Genomic DNA, 20,261 nt, shown 5'->3' with positions numbered 1-20,261 from the left:
GAAGAGCTCATTCTGATTTTTTTATTTAAAAAAAAAAAAAAAAAAAAAAAGTTGAAAAATGAGGTGGATTTCAGAAAAACAAGCCCCCACTGTGTGTTCCCTGCTCCCTCGAAGCCTGGTCCGCAGCACCGTGGAAAGGGGGTTCCTACTTCAGGTTTCTTATAATAATAAAACAATAATAAAAAAAACCCCGAGGGGGGCCAGAAACGTGTTGGAGAGCTGCTCCGGCACCTCCCGTGCAGCCAGGGGACAGGCTGCTCCTGCCAGACCCCTGCCCGTGCTCCACGCCAGCGACCCCCAGGTACATCTCCATCGCCGCTTCACTCTCCTCTGCAGAGCGGGGACCCTTCCAAACACACCACGGGCCATTTGAGGAGGCTATGTGGGGTGGGAGCGCCACTATTTTCTGTTGAATATAGAAAGCACTTTAAAAAAATAGAAGAAAGTGGGTTACTTCCATCCGCAGGGGAAAAGGGTTGCTTTGTCTCGTCGGTCTCTGGTTTTATTTTACAGTCTGTAAAAATAGTCTGGCCGTCCACATCCATTCACGATATAAAGCAGTAAAAAGAAAAAAAAAAGATATATATATGTATAAATATATATAATATGGTTTATTTATACAGTTACACTTGCAAGGCAATCCATCCTCCGCCAGCCGGGGCCCTTCTACCTCCAGATGCTCTGCCTGGCTGATACAACTGCAAGACAAGACAAAACCAACCTGAGTGACCCCATCACGGGAGGCGAGCCCTCGCGAGCAGGGGGATGGGAAACTCCCGCACTGGGAGATGGACGTGCGCATGCCACGACACCCAGGCTGAGATAGGGATGGGTGTTTTGTACCGTGAAGACGGTGGCGGTACGGTTTTATGGAGAGGATGGTGATGTGGGGAATGGGATGCTGGGATGCAGGTGGCATCGCCACGGCAGGCAGGGATGTCGCAGCTTGCTTTCGCTGCACCCAAAAACACGGTGCAAGAAGGGTCACGGGAGGTGGAAGGGGTTTTGGGGGGAACTGGTCCCCACCATCGAGCAGATCATTACTCTTGTAAAAGATGGGAGCCAAATCCTTCCCATCTTAACCCCAGCAAAGTCTTAGTCCTGGTGGATGCGGGGTGGCAGGAGAGGGGGGTGAGGAGCATCCCCCCAGCTCCTGACCAGGCAGAGTGCCGGATTGCCCGGCAGCCGAGCGGAGGCTGCCAGGATGCAAGCTTTGCTCTTCCTAATGGCATCTTTATATATCTCCAGCCGCCCGCTCCCAGCACGTGCTCGCTCTCTGCAGCCCGTTTTGGGCAGCAAAAGCCTCTCCCTCCTTCCCACACGTCCTCCTGGGTTCGCCCCAGGACGTACGTTACGTACCCTCGGGGCTCAGGCTGGACACTAGGGGCTCCGGCAGGGTCCTGGGGTGGCCGAGGAACTGCTTGGTGCTGGTCCGGGGAGGGGAGTCAGTGCTGGTGCTGGGAGGAAAACCTAAGGGATGGGGAAAAAACGCCTGGCTCAGCAGGGATCGTGCCTCCCATAGCCGCTGCAGGGCTGTGGGGCAGCCACGTCCCCCTCTCCGGAGGAGACACAACCAGGTCCCTGTTCCCCCCCATCCCCTTCCACGAAAGCCCACCACCACCTCCTCTCATCCCTGCAAGGACACGGACGGGGCTCCAGCCACCACGCTCACCCTTCCCTTGCCAAACACAAAGAGGTCAGCAGCAGCCGGAGCCCGTCCTCACCAGCCCGTGGCCCCTGGGGGCTGATGCTGGCCCTCGGCCACCAGCTTTCTGCTGCCGCTGCACACAGCAACGCTGCAAAGGAAAGCTCCCTGCGGCCACCCCGGCCCCAAGAGCAGCAGTGCAGGATCCGACCCCTGAGCATGGCTACAAGCAGCCCTGAGGCCTCAGCGGGGAGGAGGAAGGAGCCCCAGGGCTGGCAAACCTCAGAGCCCCCCCGGGGTGGTAAGCAACCGCCGTGCCAGTGCCAAACCCCCATTCCTGCTGCCTAACCTCAGTGCCCAGGGCAGAACCGGGCAGCTTTGGGGCTGACCCCCTCGGAGGGGGTGCTGACCCCCTCGGAGGGGAGGCAGGGAGCAGGCAGGGGTCCCACGGAGCAGCCCCCGTGGCCGAGCCGGCGGTGGCATGCTGACCTCCGTTTCTCTGGTAGGCTGGCAGCTCGTGCGGGCTCGGCTCTGGCTGGGCATCCTCCTCGGACCTGGCCTGCAGGACGGTCACCGTGGCCCCCGTCTGCTGAATAAACTGCTGCAAATTACACTGCCTCAGCTCCTTATTTAACTCCTCCAGCTCTTGGGTCTGGGCCTGCAAAACACACACCGAGGGGAGCGACAGGGTGAGCCCCACATCCCCCCCATGCCCCAAAGCCAGCTAGCACACCCCCCCGCTGGGGCTCACCCTGCCGGAGCTGGCAGAGGGGACCTCGGGGGTACCGCGGCTTGGCCGCCCCTCTCCGGGGGCCTGCGGGACCAGGAGGTGCCCGGAGTCACAGAATGCTTTTTGGAAGGGACCTTAAAGATCAGCTAGGGATGAGGAAGGCCATGTTTTGGGAACGGTCCTGCTTTGCCGCATCTCCACAAGAGGGTGCGAGCAGCTGTCAGACGCGAGATGCTCAACGTGAGATGCTGGAAGCATGGCTGCCTGGGGAAGGGGGCCTACCACCGCCTGGCTGCGCAGAACTTCTTCCTTTTGCTCCACCGAAACGGACTGGGTGTGCGGAGGGGGGATGCCACGCAGCGCCTGCACCCCCTGATGCTGGGGGTGCCGGCCAGGGGAGCCGGGGGGGTCCCTCAGCTCCACAGCTGCCACCTCCATGCTGTGCAGCTCCCCGGGGTGAGCCTGAGCCCCAGCACAGCTTGTGCGGTCAAAAGGCTTCATGTAGCTGCACCATGGGGACCTATGCTGCCCCCCTCCACGACCCCCTTATCCAAGATAACATCGACCCTTGCACCTGCACCGCCGACCCCGCACATGGACCAGCACCAGCACCCGTGCCGGAGCGGGGTGATGCGGCACCCCCCACATGCCGGCCGGCAGGAGCCCCAGCCCAGAGAGTGACGGGTGTGGGACCCTGCGCTGGCTGGGTACCAGTGGTGGTGTCCCCTGCCAACAGCGGTCACCGCTGCTGAGCCCCCTCTGTGCACCCAGCCCCACATGCATCGGCCACGTGGGGCAAGACCAACCCCCCCCAACCCATCAGCCCCACGCCGCTGGAAAGCCGGTCCCGTGCCCTGCTGCAGGTCCTACCACCCCGGGGGGCTGCTCAGGCCAGCCCTATCTACCTGCAGGTTCCGTTCGGCTTCCTCCAGGGCCTTCTCCACGCTGGCCAGGTTGCTTTCCAGCTGGGTGCCTTGCTTGACCTTGGTCTCCAGGTCCCTTTTCATCTTGGCAGCCATGTCCTCCAGCTCTGTGGGGCTGGGTGCAGGGGTCTCCTTCCCCCTCTTGGCCCTCTCGGCCATCTCCCACTGGATCTCCTCCTGCAGGGCTTCAGTCCGGGCGCTCAGCTCGTAGATCCTCTGGGTGTACTCCTCCAGGCTGGCCCGCAAGCTCCTAACCCGCTCCTGCCGCTCCCGTTCACACTCCTTCTCCAGCCGGAGCTCGCTCTGCCAAAACTCCTCCTCGCACAGCTCTGTCTCGTTCCTCCGCACCAGGTGCTCCAGGTAGAGGATCTCATCCTCCTGGCCGGTGAGCCGGCCGCGCTCCCAGAGCCGTAGGTCCGTCTCCAGGGTGTCCCCGTGGGCCTCCAAGGAATGCAGCTGCTCCTGCTGCCGCAGCACCCTCCTAAACAGCTCCTCCTTGGAGGGCTGGACCACCCCACCGCCCTCCAAGTCCATCCCCTCCCGCGCTTGGTGCCTCCAACGGCTCATGGCAAATGGGTCTCCTGAGCCTGTAGGACCCAAGTTGAAGGTCATAGATTTTTTTGGCTCCCGGGAACGGGGTGCATCCGTGCCGGCGGGCCTGGGTTTGATGGGCAAGCTGGCCCGGATGAACGTCCTCTCGGGGGCTTGGGGAGCACCCTCCGAGGAGGGCCGCTCGGCCACGCTGGGGCCCGTCCGCCGCAGGACGAACTGCACGTCGTTGGCATACTGCCCGCACTTGGCCAGCGACTCCAGAGGGCATTCCAGCGGCAGCAGCTGCCGCTCCTTCTCCCGCAGCTTCTGCACCAGCACGTAGCGGCCCGTCTGACCTGCCGGGAGGAGCAAGCGTGTCAGATGGGGAAAGCCAAGGCCAGCAATGGCGTGCCGAGGTGGGGGACATCTCTGCCACCCAACGCATGACCCCCACCCACCCAAAGTCTCTTCCCAAGAAGCACCGGCAGATGGGGCATCCGCTGGGCAGATGCCTCCACCCACGAAGGCGCGCCCCCCGGCAGACGGAGATGGCTCACCGATGGCCCGTGCCAAGGCGATGACCACTTCTTGGCAGGTGGTTTGCTCCGAGACGCCGCAGACAACCCTCTGGATCCCGTCCACCCAGACCTTCAGCTCCATCCCCACGGCTGCCGGGGCTCAGGCGCGCTGGCTCATCACAGGATGCGCTGCCTGCACGGAGAAAAGAAAGCAGGTTTCCAGCCCAAGCCGCTAACGAGGAATACGAGACACTGAGAGCGGAGTCATTAAATCACCTTCAACGCCAGCCCCCCGAAAGGCACATCCTAGACCGAGCAGCTGCTCGCTGCCCCCTCCACCCACCGCCGTGGCTCGCCCCGTGCACCGGTGGCATTTTTTTGTTGACATTGTTAAAATAAACAATAAATATATTCTATTTATAATAACTATATAAATAAATAATAAAAAAAAAAAAATAAAAGGACTTGAGCAGCCGGTCCAAACCCTCCTGTAGTGGGAAACGACGGGGTTTGTGTGCCTGCGTGGGGCCCAGAGGGAGATGCCCAGGTCATTTCTGCTGCAAGCACCAACTTTTTATGGGTTTGCTGGACTTTCACTGCGATTCCCCTGACAATTTGGCACCACGGCACCAGTGGATTTTCCAAACAATACTGGAAAAGGCAGAGAATCCGCTGGGCGCCCAGCCTTGCAGCAGCATACCGAGAGAAGATGCAGATAATGCACATTTTAATCTCCTTACCGCCATCTCAATTTATCAGAGAGGGATTAAGAAATTAAAATAAAGCCTCTTCCTGCGTAAAAACGTGACCAAAGGTGGGGTTTGGGAGGGGGGGGGGCAGGACGAGTGCCCACAGTGAAACCCAGGCTCCCGGGGGATGCTCTGCCCAGCACCAGTGCCCAGCCCCACTCCCACCCGGCAGTTACTCCTGCGTTAAAATAACATCTGTTAGCCCGGGCACACTGCACTCCTGCCTCTTCCAGCAGCTCAACGACCCCAAGTGACTTACAAAAAAATGATAAATAAAATAAAACAAAAATGCGAGCTGTAAAGAATTCAAATATCAGAGCTTAGTGTTCTCAAACACATGCAAAGAGATATCTTTTCCCCCCAATAACGCTGGTTTTTTCGAGCATCAGACTTGCCTGAAAGCCCTGGGTGGAGGGACCTATATAGGAAATTTCCAGGTCCTTTGTCCAGGGGTTGGTCCCAAACCACCTTCCCAACCTAACCCGGCTGGTCGTGGCCTCGCCATCCCTCTGTTCCAGCTCTCCCGAGCGTGCAGCCGGGCTGCAAGAAGGCTTGATCAGGTGAAACACCACTTCTTCCTTATTTTTTATTGCCTGCTTGAGCAATCAAAGGGAGGCTTTGAAGGGTCCCGCCTCCGGCAACGAAGGATTTTAGCCATGGCTCCAGAAAGGCAAGGAGAAACTGGGGAAGGTACGGCTTGGCGAGGCCGTTCCCCATGGGTGCCGGGTCCCGTGGGTGCCACCCCCCTGCCCACCGCCGAGACGTGGCACGGGGCGGCCGCTGCGGATGCCTCTTCACTGAGCTCATGTTTGCCTTGGCTGGGTGGCCAGGGAAATCCGGCGGGGGGGAAAGTGCACCTTGGGCTCGGCCGACCTCCCCGCCAGCCCAAACCCACTAAAATTTGCAAGTTTTAGTCCAATTTCGTTTCAAAGCTGGATTTTGGCCCCGCTCCCCTACCTGCGCGTTCGAAGCTGCAACCGGCCCCCGGCGTGCGGACCAAAGTCCAGGGGCCACCACAGCACCACCCAGCTCCCCCAAAGCCACCGTCCCCCCTGCCACGGCTCCCTAACGCCCCATTTGGGGCAACAACACACCCCAGGGAGCATCCCGCCCCCAGCCAGAGACCCGGCTGGCAGCGAACCCAGCTTCCCCTATCCCAGACCCCACGGGGAGTGCCAGGAACTTAAAAATAAATAAGGAAAAATAACGCAGCGGGTTGAATCGCGCGGCGCAGCCTCACCTTGCCCCAAAATCCCAGTTGCTCGGGGTTGCTGGGCGCAGGGGCAGGATGACCACTGGCACACCGGTCCTGGGCACCTCTCGGGGCTCACACTGGGCACCCGCCTCCAGCTGTGCCCCACCGGCCGCCCCGGTGGTTTTTTTTTTTGGTTTTTTTTTTTTTTTTTTTTTTTTTAATCATTTACCAGCAGCTCGTGTGCTGCTGCCAAAAAGCTGGGAGCGGTGGTTGCCACCTTCCCCCCCCTCCCCCGGAATGGGGGAAACCCCCTCAGAAAGCAGCTGGTGCACCCGTCTCCGCTGCGTTTCGCCCTGCCGCAACCCCCAGCACCCCAAAATCCCATTGGGTGTATTATTATTTATTATTATCCTTTAATCCTGGTTAGCACGGGGGAGGCCCCGGTTAACCAAGCGCTCACCGTGAGCCCCGGGGATTTTGGGGGTCACTGGCCCAGGCTGGCTGTTGGTACCAGGATGTTACCTGCCCCCTTGCAAGGCAGGGGTAAATAGGTCTGGGGGCTGCTCCCTCCTCGCCCCTTCCCAGGGCAGGATTAGCTCCCCCAGCCCACCCAAAGCCAGCCTGGCTGCCCCTCTCCCCCCAGAGCCCTGGGCTCACAGATGGGATGAAGGCTCATCCTCATCTGGGGGGACCAGCGATGCTCCTCGCACCCCCAGTCACTGCTCGGGGAGGGGGGGACACACCACAACCCGCAAGCGGCGCCTCATCCCACCCACGCCAGCATCACCCCGGCTCAAAGAAACCCACCGGGCAATAAACCCCCAACTCTCCCCCTCACCCCCAGCACCACCTCCGCTGCCCCTCCCCCCCCCCCCAGCTCTTTGCCATCACTCCTAAACAACCAGCGGGGGGGGGGGGGGGGCTCCAATTGCAAATATAAACACCCACCCCCCACCCCCAGTTTTGCTGCCAACCCCCTGTTTAATCAGTGGGTGCCTTCGTTACAGCGACAGGGAGCAAAAAGGGCTTTTTCTGGGGGGGAGAACTGCATTCTATTCCTATCCACCCTCCCTGCTCCACTGATTTCTAAATCATTTTTATCGGAAGGAAACTAAGAAAGTGACTAAGTTACTGCTCCTTTCCCCATGAGATAGGTCTTAAAATTGAAGGTAGGGATGATTCATACCACCACTTCAACAAATCTCCTAACTGGGAGTTAGAATTTCAAATGCTGACACTATGAAAAAAAAAAAAAAATTTAAAAAAGTAACAATCTCGTCTCTTGCAGCTTTATGTTGTTTCCTGGCGCTGCTGTCTCCCAGCCTCCCCAGAGCTGCTGGGCTGAAGGAAGAGGAGCTGAAGGAGCATTTCTGCACGTGCTGGAGGATGCACGTTTTGTGCAGCTCCTGCAAACCACCATCTTGATGGCTGCTGGGACTCACAAGGGTTTGGTGATCTCCCTGGACCTGAAATAATACACAGCCAGCCAAGAAATGTGGCCAGTCGCCCTCCTTCCAGGAGCGAGGACAGCCCCCCATTTGCAGGGACTCCCCCCATGTCCCCCACAGGGACTCCCAGAAGCTGAGACAGTACCTTCCAGCCAAGGATTGCAAACACTTTGCAAGTGCCTCTCTCCCACATTTTGCCACACACAAGAAAAAAAAAAAAATCTGTTTAGGGAAATGCCACCAGCTTTGCAGCCAACAGCAAGGTCATCCATCAGCTGCAACAAGAATCCCAGAGCATCCCAAACGCCTCTTCCAGAGCTCCACACAAGCACCGTCTGGGACCAGCATGAAGGTTTTGAGCCGAGCATCCCGCCAGTGCCAAGGTCTGCCCCATTTCTGGGGGCTCACTCTCCTCCCCAGCTATGCCCACCCCCAGCAGAGCACTGGGTATGGGGCTGGGCAGGCAGGAGAGCGGCGGCGCGGGGGGAGCTTCCCAGCAAGCCTGATTAAAATTGCCAAAAGCCGGAAGGCGAGCTTTTGGGGCCAGGGTTTGAGCTGGGGTAGGGTTATAAAGTCTCATAATTCATAAATAAAGATGTATTTGTACTTGAGCAGGCTGTGATGAGCCCACCATCCAAAGAGGACCAAGGTGTCCATGGGGACCAGGGGCTCTGCATCCCTTTGGATGTGCTCCGGGCAGGTGCTGGGGTATTCTTGGTCATTTTATTCCTGCTCTGAACCTGACCCTTTCATTCCTCTCCTGCCTGATGCCAGGAGGGATGCTCATCCCAGCTGCATGCAGACACACGAATGAAAAAAAATAAACCCAATACAGGAGTAAACAGCAAGAGGCGAGGAGGAGCGGGGAGGAGCGGCCGGGTGCCACCACGCTGCGTGCCGGAGCGCTGGCAGGCTGGCCATGACTCACCGCCCCATCAGCTGCCACGCTGACGCATCCAGCAGCTATTTAATGCTTAATGCTTCCTGAGGTCCCTCCCTGCCCCAAGCACTGGGCCCAGCTCCTGGGCACCAAACAGAAGAGGTGGTGCTTGCCCGTGTGCTGAAACCCTCTGGTGGGATAAAGCCTGCCCGTTACTCGGGTGAGAAATGACTCAACGTGGAGAAGATCCATGGGGAATCAAAGCCTCCTGACGGTGCCCGTCCTGCAGCAGGCTGGAGGGGATGGGCCATGGTCCAGGCTCCCCTCCAGCCCATGTAGGGTCCCTCCTGCCTTGGGTCCCTCTTTTGGAGCAGCATCACCTGCCCTCAGCTGGGCTGTTGCAGGGGCAGAGGAGCTTTGCTGACCCTTCCACGCTGTGTCCATCCCAGGTCAGAAGGTGATGCCATGGTCAAAGGTGAGGGCTGTTGATGTCACCAGCAGGTCCAACACTGCGGGGGAGATCAGCCATGGCAGGGGCTGGTGCTGTGGCACTTCCTGGGCTGGACGCAGATGATCAGCCATGGTAGAGCTGCAGCTCTTCCTGAGTTGGCAGGTCCCACGCCAGGTGGAGACGATCAACCAAAGCTCTCATTGAGCTGTCCACAAAGCAGAGCCTGGCTGGTGACCACCGATGATGGTCGCTGCCACCGCAAGCGGGGAGCGCCAGGCAAAGCCCTGCCTGTAGCCATGCGGTGCAGGACAGTTCCACGGTGCCACGCTCCTCCTGAGGATGCTGGCCTGGGATCCTGAAGGGACACCATCTCCTGGCCTGGTACAAAGCAGCCAAGAGAGCCACCTACCAAAGAGGTCATCGTCCCCTGCTGCAGCATGAGGGCCACCAGGACACAGGCACAGGGCTCCAGCCTGAGGCAGCAAATGGGTTAATTCATCCTGGCACAAAGAGCTGACAAGGGTCAAATGAGCTCAAGAGGTGACAAACAAGTCCTACCAGCGTGGTGGCAGCCCAGAGAGGCAGCTCTTCACCCCTCCACCATCACAAGGAGGGTGTGCAAGTGTTACTCGCCCCCGAGACCTATGGAAGCCACCAGCTCTTACACAAGGTGGCCACAAGCACCCAGGAGCAAGGAAGCAGCAGGCACAGGGCTCTAATTCAAACCCAAGCAGCTTATTTAGGGGTGGCCATAATAGTCCCCACATCCTTGGTCCACCCACCGCGCTCCATCCAGCTCCCTGCTCCACACAGCATGCCTGACAGCAAGCCCTAAAAATCAGCAAACGACCGAAATTAGTAGTTTCAAAACCACACGAGGGCTTTGCAGGCTCTGCTTTTCTCTCCTCTTCCAGCTGGAGAAGCCCCAGGTGGGGACAGTGACACCGCAAACACACCCTGAAGGTGCAGCTTTGCCGGGACGTGCAGACGGATGGATGGATGGATGGATGCCAGCCCACATGGGTCCCCGGGCTCTGCCGCACTTCTAGAGCGAGCGGCTTCCGTGGGGGCATCTCCCGGTGTGTAACGCACACTCAACACCCACAGAAGGGACACCCATATGTCAAGGGCTTTTTGCACCCAAAGCAGATTGAAGGGCCAAGACCTGGAGAACTAAGCCCTGTGGCACTTATGTCACTCAAGTGCTGAAGCATCACCTGAGCCTGAAGTCACAGACCACCGCTGAAGCCCCCCGGCACCCCACGGGGCACGTGTCCCACACGTTAGGACCTTGCAGGAACTGCCCAAAGAGACGGATTCCTGGAGAGCCATAAACACCACCCCAGCAAACCCCATTAAGAACAAAATAGAGGCTCCACTTCCTCCCCAAAATTACAGACCCACGCTAACATGCCTGGGGTGTGCCAGCAAGGCTGGCCGATGCCGAGCAGGGTGGGAAGAGCCTGGGACAAATCCTGCCCAGGGCTGCGACGCAGGACGGGGACAGGCCTCGGGGTGATGGCCTTCAGCAGGGATTTAGGGGAGGGAGGCTCACCCCTTGGCGGATGCGGGGGATGCTCACCCCGTCCCAGCCCCACCTGCAGGGATTTCTCTCACTGGTTTTTTCACCCAAGCTTTTGGGTCTGCTATGGAATCGGACCCACACGAAGGCTTTAGAAACAGCACTGGGAAGGAGCTGGAGAACTTCTTTCCCCCCTCCTCAGAAGCCCCGGTTTGTGGCCATGGCAGGCCAGCGTCAAGCCACGTGTTGAAACACCAAAGATCGTGGGCAGCGACGACATTTCGGGGATGTTTACTAGCCAGTCCACCCCGCCGCTGAGCAACCACCTGAAAGCTCATTATAAATTAAAAGCAGCCAAAAACCCCTCCGTCCACCTACGGCACGCACAGGTATCAGCGTTTCAGCCTGGAAGGGGAAGGATCGTCTTCCTCGCCTTCATGCATCGTGTTTCTCCCTTGCAGCACCCATGGTTACTGGCCACGGCGGGAGGGCGGCTGGCAAGGCTGGCTAGCAAAGCCTGCCGTGGGCATGGAGGTTTGCAAGGGAAGCATTAGCAGCACCCGCTGTAACCGCTGCCACCCAGCCCAGCCAAGAGCCGCTTCACAAAGCACCTGAGAGTAAATGCATAGTTTCTTCTCAAGGGGGCGAAGCAAAATTAGCCACACGCAGATCAGAGGGGAAAGAGGGAAAGCCTTTGTGCTGCCATGCTCCTTTTTCCACGCGGAATTGAACCCACCTGGATGCCGAGCCCAGGAGGGGCTGGGGAGCCATTTCGGTGTTCAGCTCTGGGCACGGCTGGGTCTGGGTGCCTTTGGGCCCCAGGCTGAGCTAGATCAGCCTTAAGGATGAGGGGTTGTACTTGAAAAACTTTCAGGGTCGAGTCTGCCCCTCAATTTTTCCCTAGAACTGCTGCCTTCATTTTTTAACACCAAAAATCTGGTGCTCGCTCTTCAGCTGTCAAGGCACCGCTGTACCTGCAGTTGCCGCCCAGCTGCGACCCCCAGTGCAGCAGCTCCGGGATGCCCAAATGTCCGTTCCTTCATGGATAACTCACAATCCAGCCCTTAAAAGCCAAGCTCTGAAGGGTATTTGCCAGACCATCTGCATGCAAACACCGGCACGATGCTGCAGGTCCAGCATCTCTGCCACGTTGTTCATCTTCCACAGCCGCCATTGGCAAATGCATGCTGCAGTTTGTGAATATTCCCTCGTTATTACACAGCCCATTCCCCAAGTCAGAAAACAGCTTACACTTTTCATCACGTGGGATGCAGGAGGAATGCTGCGAATCTGGAGATGCAAGAGCCTGTTCAAGCCCTGGAAAACACTCTGAAGTACCCAAAGTACCTGCTTTCTCCTCCCCAGCCAAAGAGGAGAAGTGTTACCATTTCCTCCAAATTTCCATTTTCTCTCCCTCAAGGCAAGACCAAAATGGAGAAAACCCAACTAAGGAGCAGTTTCTCCCAGTGTCTCTAGAAGAGCCAGAAAGGACCCTCAAAGTGCAGCTTCCTTGTGATCCAGCCCAGAGGACGAGATGCACCCTGGCCACCCGCAGGGATGTCTCCCCGGCTCATCTCAAAGTGATCAAGGATTTCATTTCCACAGGATGACAGGAAAATTCAGGCTCTGCACCTCTCCTCCAAACAGGACCAGGGACATGAAAAAGCCAAATGACCTACAAATATTCTCCCCGCAACCTGCCTTCCAGCCTCCTTCAGAAGAGCTGGCGTCAGCCACCAGCAACCCTCTTTCCACTCCAATTCTCATCCTAGGGGAGAGGGTAATTAACAAATTAGCAAATGCAAAACGAGGGATAAACCTTCCAGATTTTATTTTCCATTTCCAGAATAACTCACAGTTTCCTACCCTGCTACCAAGGACGCGCTGCTGGGGCTCCAGAGGAGAGGACGCACTGATGAATATGCAGGTGCATGCTGCCACAGATATTTATTTATAACTTTGTAGGATTAAAAAGGCCTTTAATGACCATTTGCCGAGAGCTGAATTTGTTCCTTTCTTTCTCTCACATATACACAGATGCAGAGACAAATAAACAAGAGACCTAGAATTAATCCAGGCTGAAAGCTTTGATAAGACACTTGGGTATTTTAGAAGTCTCCGCTTTCACGCTACCTGGCACATGATTAATTATGTGGAGGTGCTACCCATCTCCGCCAGAACCCACCCTGAGATAACCAGCTCTTTAAAGCACTGAAATCGAGACACTTCTTTGGAGGGGCAGCTCAGTCCCCTCCCTGGCACTAAAACTGCCATCCGTGGTGGGTACCAGTCACGTCCTCCAACGAGCGATGGAGACCAGGGCTGTGTGACCAACTTTGATCCCCAAAGCCACCTTGTCAGGAGGCAGGGAACCTCTGGCTGAAGTAGTTTCTATGCTGGCAAAGGGCTCCACAGGTCTCCATGCCAAGGTCAAGGGCTCTGCCAGCACTTGGTGATACCCAAAAGACCAAAAGGGGATGGGAACCAGTGCCAGGGTCTGTGCCGGCCCCCCTGCCTGCACAGGGAAGGACCTGCAATAAAAATATCTTTTTTTTTTTTTTTTTTCCGCCAGAAGCATTTAGGAGCTTAATCCTCATGCAACTCATGCTCACCTGGGGTCACTTTGGGGAAGCTCAGCCTTTTGAACCTCCTGCCTCAACTTCTTTATACTCCCAGCAGGTCATGAAAAAGCCAAGCGAATTCAAAGAGGACAGCACCAAGCCCAACAACACAGCCTGGGCAATCCTCAAACCACGTTAAAACACTCCAAAAATTACCTGAGGCAAAGAAGATTTGGGGGACAGCTAGTCCTTGGCGTGCAGCATCTCAAAGCTGCAAAGCAATGTTGTTTCTAGCGCATCCACTCCTGGGTCCCAGGGACGTTTCCCTGCCAGAGCGGGAGAGCAAATGTCCTTTCGCAACGTAAGATGCTGAGTTTGTAGGATTTTTAAAAGACTAGAAAGAGCAATAGAAAAGGACTTCTTTAAAAAAAAAAAAAAAAAAGCCTACAGGAGTCCTTTCCGTGGCACATATCCCTGCGCACACACAGTTTTTCCCCTCATTGATGGTGGGGCAGGTGGGAATACCTCAGACCAGGCATGACGTGGTACAACCTGGTGCCCAGGCTGGGTTAGCCCTGGGAAAGCCTGGCAGAGCCACCCACCCTTTTGGGATGGGACCCCCAGGACTTGACAAGCTGCCCTGAGAAATCCACATCCCAAAGGAACGTGAGCAGGGAGGGAAGGAAGGGGAGACGTCCTCGGAGCAAGCCCAGGGAACACCTGACTTCCTACAAGCACAAACCATTAAGCAAAGACCTGGGCATACTGGTCAAGGGATCAAGGAGACCACGAGCTGCTTCCTGCCAATTAATTAAGCTCAGGTTGTCCGTCAGAGAAGCTGGTTGGGGGTTGTGTTGCAGGAACCCCCCAGCACCAATCATGACACGCGGAGAGGTAGAAGCCCACCGCCTGCCCCCCCCAGCTTTGTGCTGGTGCTTTGCAGAGAGAAGCGCTGCCACCTCCAAATGTTGCTAGAACTTGGAAAAAAATTAAATAAATAAAAATCAGTGAGTGAAAAAAGCAAGCGCAAAGCAGCCAAAAACCCCAGCCCGACCATCTTTATTCTTGCCCAGAGAAGCCTGCGGCGTTCATCCGACCCCCGGCACACCACCGGCGCCTCAGGCGAGCACCCGGAGGTGGAGATCAGCTCCCTGCTGCACACCCGCACCCCCTGGGGAAAGTGATATTCCCGGCAGGAATTATTAAACCAGCACGAACCCTAAAAATAATGCTCTTCCCATGATCCCTCAGCCAGGCAGCTTCACAGTACCAGCCAGCGGCTTCCCCGGGCTGGCAGGAAAAGCAGGGAGCAAAGGGATGCTGCCGCTCGCCCGGCTTTTCTGCTGACCCAGCGGCTATCCTATAGGATGCTATAGGTGCCTCCAAAGTCCCCAGGCTCAGGAGCGTGGTGCTAGGTCTAACCACTTGGGGTACCTCTGTCTAGAGCACCGTAGCATCCCATCACCAGTCCTCCCAGTTACGCTGGAGGCATCTGGGGGCACACGTGGAGGGTTGAGCATGCGGCTCCTCAAAGCACGGGCTGCAGCAGGGCTACGAAGCAGCAGGGGAAGCCTTCCCAAATTCAGGCAGTGCTCAACTGCCCCAAAGTTTCCAGCTCAGGGCTGATCCACCCATGTCTTCAGGTAAGAAGTGTTGTGGGTTTTGGGGTTTTTTGTTCCCTTTCTTGTTCCTTCCTTTCTTTAAGCAATGAGTTACTGTAGATGACTTGCCCGGGGCAGCTGGAAGCACCCCAGCCCTCAAGAAAGTGCTGACACCAGTCCACAAAAAGCCAGATAATCAGCTGCTTTTAGAAGCTCATGAACTTGGCATCCGAAAAATGGAAGGACATAAAATTGTTAGCAATCATTTGCAATAATAGGATTTTGTTAAAAACCTTCCATGGAGACACGCTTATGCCTTAATTTGACTACGCCGGTTTACAAGGGCACAGACAAGTTGGGGCAGATTGAGGAACATCCCATAAAAAGATGCTCTTGAAAACAATGCGTAGACACGGAGCTAATACTTAAAATGTCCCTCACGCCTTTAGTTAAACCCGGGCACAGAGCAACCTACCGTCAGGCAGGTCCTGGACCTCTCCCTGGCCGCCACCGCGCCTGACATCGTGGCACTCAAAGAACCGCTCTGCTCCGAAGCCCTGGCACGCACGCGATGGCCTCCCAGCCAGGGAGGACCAACCCCTTGCCTGGACATGGTCCCAAAGCATCCTGCTCCCTGGCACACTGAGGGACAACAGAACACGGGCTTGGGTCACTTCCAAGCCACCACCGGAGGTTTTTCCCCATAGCAGAAGACACAAATGGGACAGGACAGAGACACATTGGAAAACATGGATGAGAAGAACCAGAGGGGACAGCGGCAGGTGCACTTGGGTAACGTCCCCCTGCAGCACGTGGTGGCAACCGTGACACACGTCCCCGCGACGGAGGTGGGCAGCACACCAGCTCCCACCCAGCCCCATTTCACAGCCAGTCCCCAAAAACACTTTGGCGCAGAGGCTCCCCTGTTTGCCCAGGCACAGTAACTCCCTGGATCTCCAGTAATTACCCCCCGCCACCTTTTTTTGGTCAAGTTGTATTTCAAAGAGCAGGGCAGGGAGCACCCCCAGGGTGATCCAGCCTGGACATCACCACGCCGCTCTGGCTGCCTACCACCCGGCTGCCAAAAGGTTTAGTGAAGCCTGGCAAGCTCCCCAGCGTGCTCCCTAGGGCCTGAGGGTACCCCAAGCTACTGAGCATCTGTGTGCAGCTGTAACTCACTTTTCTTAAGCGTAAGTAAAAAAATTAAAAAAATCATCCTTAGTTCTTGTTTTATTATCAGACTGCTGGTCAGGTGCACCGCCGCCACCCCCCTTCAAGCCCTGGGTAGAGCTAACTCCCATCTCTCCCACACTCGTTTGCAAAGAGTTTTATTTTTTAGAGCAACCGGCATCCCCTGACAAGGGAATTTCAGAGCGCAGGACCCCCAGCCCCACAGTGCTCACCACTGCCGAAAGGCTTTGGGAAGATGCGTGTACTTGGAGGGGGGGGGCTTCCCGATTTCCATGCTATTCCTTTCAAGAGAGCGTGGGGAAGGCAGCGGAGCTGTGCCGAGAGGGAGGCCAGGCGCCGTGCTCAGGCTCTCTAGGCAGATAACCGGGATGCAGGAGGATTCCTGGCATTCCAGCGGCACCAGCAGAAGGCAAGAGCATCCTCCCTTCCCCGCAGCCCCTTCCCCAGCAGACAGGGCTGGCAGTGCCCAGCAAGGCAGGCAAGCGGCGTTCGCACACGCTGCCCGCTCACAACCGCTGCGGATGCAGCATGTGCCCGCGGGCTCCCGCTCCCACTCCCCAAGAGCTGCCATCGCTGCGGCGGTGGGAGCGCGACCCCCGGCCACCCGGCGCGGGCAGCGGGCAGGTGGGCACACGGCGCCGCTGCCGGAGCCTGGCGGGATCCCGCACCCCGCCATCTGACAGCCCTGCTCCGCCGTTCGTGCTGCCACACGCTGCCGGGCCCAGCGCCTGCCCGGCAAGTCTCGGCACAGCACCGAGCCAGGGCCCGCAAGCACGCCGTTAGCAGCGGCATCCCTGGGAGCCGGCCTGCCTTACCGCCAGCGGTGGCCCAAGCTCCCGCCTCGCCTCTCCAGAGCATTTCTCACCCGTTTCCACCTGCCTCTTCCTCATTCCTCCTGAAATCAGCCATCCCGAGGGGAGCGCCACGGGCTGCGCTGGATGCAGCCGCTCTGCTTGAGTGCAGACGCATGGCCGCGACCCCTGCCTCGTGCAACGCCACCGCCGAGCCTGCGCTCGGCTTTGTACCGCGCAACTGGCCCTTTTTAACCGCGCAACTGGCCCTTTTTTAACCGTGCAATTTCAAAGTGCTGTTGCAGGGCTGGGAAAAACCAGGGAGAGGAGTTTGCTCTCCCACCCTCATGGGGCCAGAAGCGGAGTCGGGCGAGAAGTGGAGTTACGAAACAACCTGCCGGCAGAGTTCACAGAAGGCATCAGAAGTATGCAGCAGGGAGCCAGGCTCGCCTCGAGGAATTTAACCCCTCTCCTTGGGGAACTGGGGTGTCTCCGAAGGGAGGGAAGGACGGGCAGCTTGGCCCCACGGATGCAGCCAGCGCCGAGCCCGGGGCTCCGGCTGGTGTCCTGGGGGACAAGTGGGAGCACGATGCTGCCCCTTCCAGCGCTGGGAGCCGCTGGGGGTGCCGGTGCCAGCCCCCGGTGCCCCGGCCCGGCGGGGGGGGCCAAGCCACCCCGCGCTTGAGCAAGCGGGACACGGCCGGTACGGCTTGGGCTCAGGGGGCTTGCGGGTGCCGAAAGCCGCTGCCAGCTCTCGGTACGGGCCCTGGGGGTCCTGCAGGCACCTGTCCCGCTCCGCACCTCCAAAGAGCCGGGCTACCCCCGGTGCCGGAGGCCCCGCAAGCAGACTGGGCGCTGGCTGCGCCGGGCACGGCTCACCCCTGGCACGGCTCACCCCGGGCACGACGCCGCCGCCGCCCCCTCCCCGCCTGCCTCCGTCCCCGCCTCCCTCCCCGGGCAGGGCCGGGCCGGGCCGGGCCGGGCCGGGCCGGGCCGCGCCGCGGCGCTGCAAAGCGGCGGCGGCGGCGGCTGCCCCTCGGCGGGAGGCCCGGCCCTGCCCGGCCCCGCTGCGCGCTCACCTGCCGCCGGCCCGGCCCCGGCCCCGGCTGCGGCCCCGGCTCCCCGGCAGCGCCGGCCGCTCCGCTCCCGCCGCTCCGCTCCGCAGCGCGGAGCCGCGGAGCCCTGCAGCCCCGCCCCCGTCCGACCACGCCCCCCGCCCGGGCACGCCCCCTTCTGGCCACGCCTCCCCGGCAGGTGAGCCCCGCCCCGAAGGCTCACGGTGCCCTTGGGTTTTTTAGAAGTCTCAAATTCTCTTTTTTTTTTAAAAAAATAAATTCTTAAATCCTCCTTTTTAACCAAGAGGTTCAGCATTTTCCTGTAAGAAAAAGTCTTAAATTCTCCTTTTTTGAAAAAAGAGGTTTAGATTTCTCCTTCAAAAAAAAGTCTTAAATCCTCCTTTTTTAAAGAAAGAAGTTTAGAATTCTCCTTTTAAAAAAGTCTTAAATCCTCCCGTTTGATTTTTTAAAAACTCAGAACTCTTAAAATCTCCTTTCCCCTCCCAAAGTCCTAAAATCTCCTTCTAAATAAAAAAACTCTATTGAAAAGTATTACTTCTCCTTTTATTTTTGAAAAAGGCCTGAAACTCTCTTTTTCTTCCAAAAAAGAAAAAGCCTTAAATCATCATCATGTTTTTTAAGAGAAGTCTCATATTCTCCTTTTTTTAGAAAGCCCCCCCAGCTGCCTGGTGTGGCAGGTCAATGGTGGGACAGGGGCACGGCCCCCCCTCGCAGGGACAGAGCCTGGCCTGGTGCCGGGGGGGGGGGCAGCACCCCACCCCCCCCACCCCCCCCCACCCCCCCCCACCCCCCCCCACCCCCCCCCACCCCCCCCCTTCAGCTGGCCGGGGGCTTCGAACACCCTAAAACCGCAGAGAGGCGACGGGAGGGAGACAGGTTCATCCGGTTTGGGAAGAAGCAGGTGCTTGCTGTCATGCCGGAGGCTTTGGAAACTCCTCACCTCCTCCCTTCACTTGCTTTTCCCAGCCCAGCTCCCAAAAAAGCCCCCTCTGAAAGCTCCCCCCCGCCTCGCACGCCCATACCCTTCTGATGAGGACGGCTGCGGTGGCACCAGCCTCAGCATCCCAAGCCCGGTGGTCCCCATCATGAGGATGCTCCAGCCATGGCCGTGCTGGCGGGGCAGGCACAGCGCTGCCTTGCTATTTCTTTTTCCAGCAACTCTTGTGCAACATCATCCCGCTCATGAGAAAGGACAGCCCATCCATCAGACCTTGGGGACCCAGGTGGGCGCCCTGAAACTGATGGCAGGGCTGCTGCTCTGTCACGAAACGCACGTTAGTTTTTACAAATCCCCATCTCACATCGACCTCGTCAGGTTTACAACGTCCTTAACTACTCGCTTCCCCGCATCCGAGCAGGACTAGGAGGTGATGCAACACACGAGTATGTAGCTGTCACTCGGCAGTTTTAATTGGGTTTTTAAATGAAGTTTTCTGTTGTTCTGACATATTCCTCATAATTATGATCTCCTAAAATTGGATAATACACCTGGCACTCCGTAACACGGGCCATGCCCCGGAGACCTTACGGCGCAGGAGGAACAAAGATCTATGCAAGAAAACAACAAAAGCTGTTCTCAGGAGATACATATCTTATTTATTAGCTTGGATACTCTGCTGAGATCCTAATCGGACACAAACTGAGCAGAGGTTTGTTTGCCATTACCGAGGACGGCTGTCTTTTAAAAAAAAGGTTTTGAGTTTTAAATCTTTCTACCTTTAGCAGCTTTAGAAAAGATTGGAAATCTCTTTTCCCTTGTCCAAGCCAAGCCATTACCGTGGGAAATAAATAAACTCCCAACGCTGCACTCGCAAGCCTGCGTGATCCCTTGGTCCACTGCCCTACAAAGAGTTCTCTGTGCCTTCCATCAGCTGAGAGGGATGGAATTGTCCAGGGGACAGTTTCATCCAGGGGACAGTTTCATCCTGGTGACTTCTTCCAGCCCGGCTGCTCACAGACCACTTCCTCCAAGCCTTGCAGTGTCCCAGCCCACCTCTGGTTTTATTCCCCAAGCCCACGTGGCCCCGAGGCCATCTCCAGGGCCTGACCCAGGAACAGTGACTGAGCTGATCTCGGGGGTCTGTGCTCCGAGAGGCTCCTCGCCGGGTGCTCTACAGGTGGGGCTTAAAAGTTTAAAGAGTCACACGCTCATTGGAGCTGAGCAGGCAAGCTGCTTTTGGGAGGAGAGCCGAGCGACCTCAGCATCTTTAGCAGCTGAATTTTAACCAAGCAGGTCCTTTGGTCCCTCCAGCACCCTCCCCATTGCGGGCAAGACAGTAACCCTATCTGAGCTTCCCCAGAGATGATGCTGGCTGGCTGATGCGCTCAGGAGCACAACAAGAAGGCTCTTTGTTCTGAGGCTTCTTAAGATACAGAATATGTTTGCCAAAAAAAAAAAAAAAAAAAAGCAAAAAACCACCACCCTCATGAGCGCAAATGTACCGTGTGC

General features: G+C 57.5%; 1 protein-coding gene across 5 annotated transcripts; it reads right to left on the bottom strand.

Annotated features, from left to right (window-relative positions):
* Positions 1–476: 476 nt before the first annotated feature.
* RASSF7 (Ras association domain family member 7) lies at positions 477–19,055 on the bottom strand. Of its 5 annotated transcripts, XM_056354167.1 has the most exons (7): positions 6,337–6,449; positions 5,488–5,689; positions 4,387–4,536; positions 3,281–4,185; positions 2,135–2,303; positions 1,360–1,470; positions 477–698 (listed from the first exon to the last, which is right to left on the bottom strand). In XM_056354167.1, exons 3-7 carry the CDS (start codon positions 4,487–4,489, stop codon positions 667–669), a joined length of 1,320 nt encoding a protein of 439 aa, XP_056210142.1. In that variant the 5' UTR covers positions 4,490–4,536; positions 5,488–5,689; positions 6,337–6,449; the 3' UTR covers positions 477–666. The 5 variants fall into 5 exon arrangements, with proteins under 5 accessions (XP_056210142.1, XP_056210144.1, XP_056210143.1 ...); XM_056354169.1 differs by lacking the exons at positions 5,488–5,689; positions 6,337–6,449 and adding an exon at positions 18,835–19,055 and having other exon boundaries at positions 4,387–4,540; XM_056354168.1 differs by lacking the exons at positions 5,488–5,689; positions 6,337–6,449 and adding an exon at positions 17,816–17,927 and having other exon boundaries at positions 4,387–4,540.
* Positions 19,056–20,261: the final 1,206 nt, after the last annotated feature.

Source organism: Falco biarmicus, chromosome 10 (genome assembly GCF_023638135.1).
Source record: "Falco biarmicus isolate bFalBia1 chromosome 10, bFalBia1.pri, whole genome shotgun sequence".
Taxonomy (NCBI): Eukaryota; Metazoa; Chordata; class Aves; order Falconiformes; family Falconidae; genus Falco; species Falco biarmicus.
This window is presented reverse-complemented; position numbering and strand designations above follow the sequence as displayed.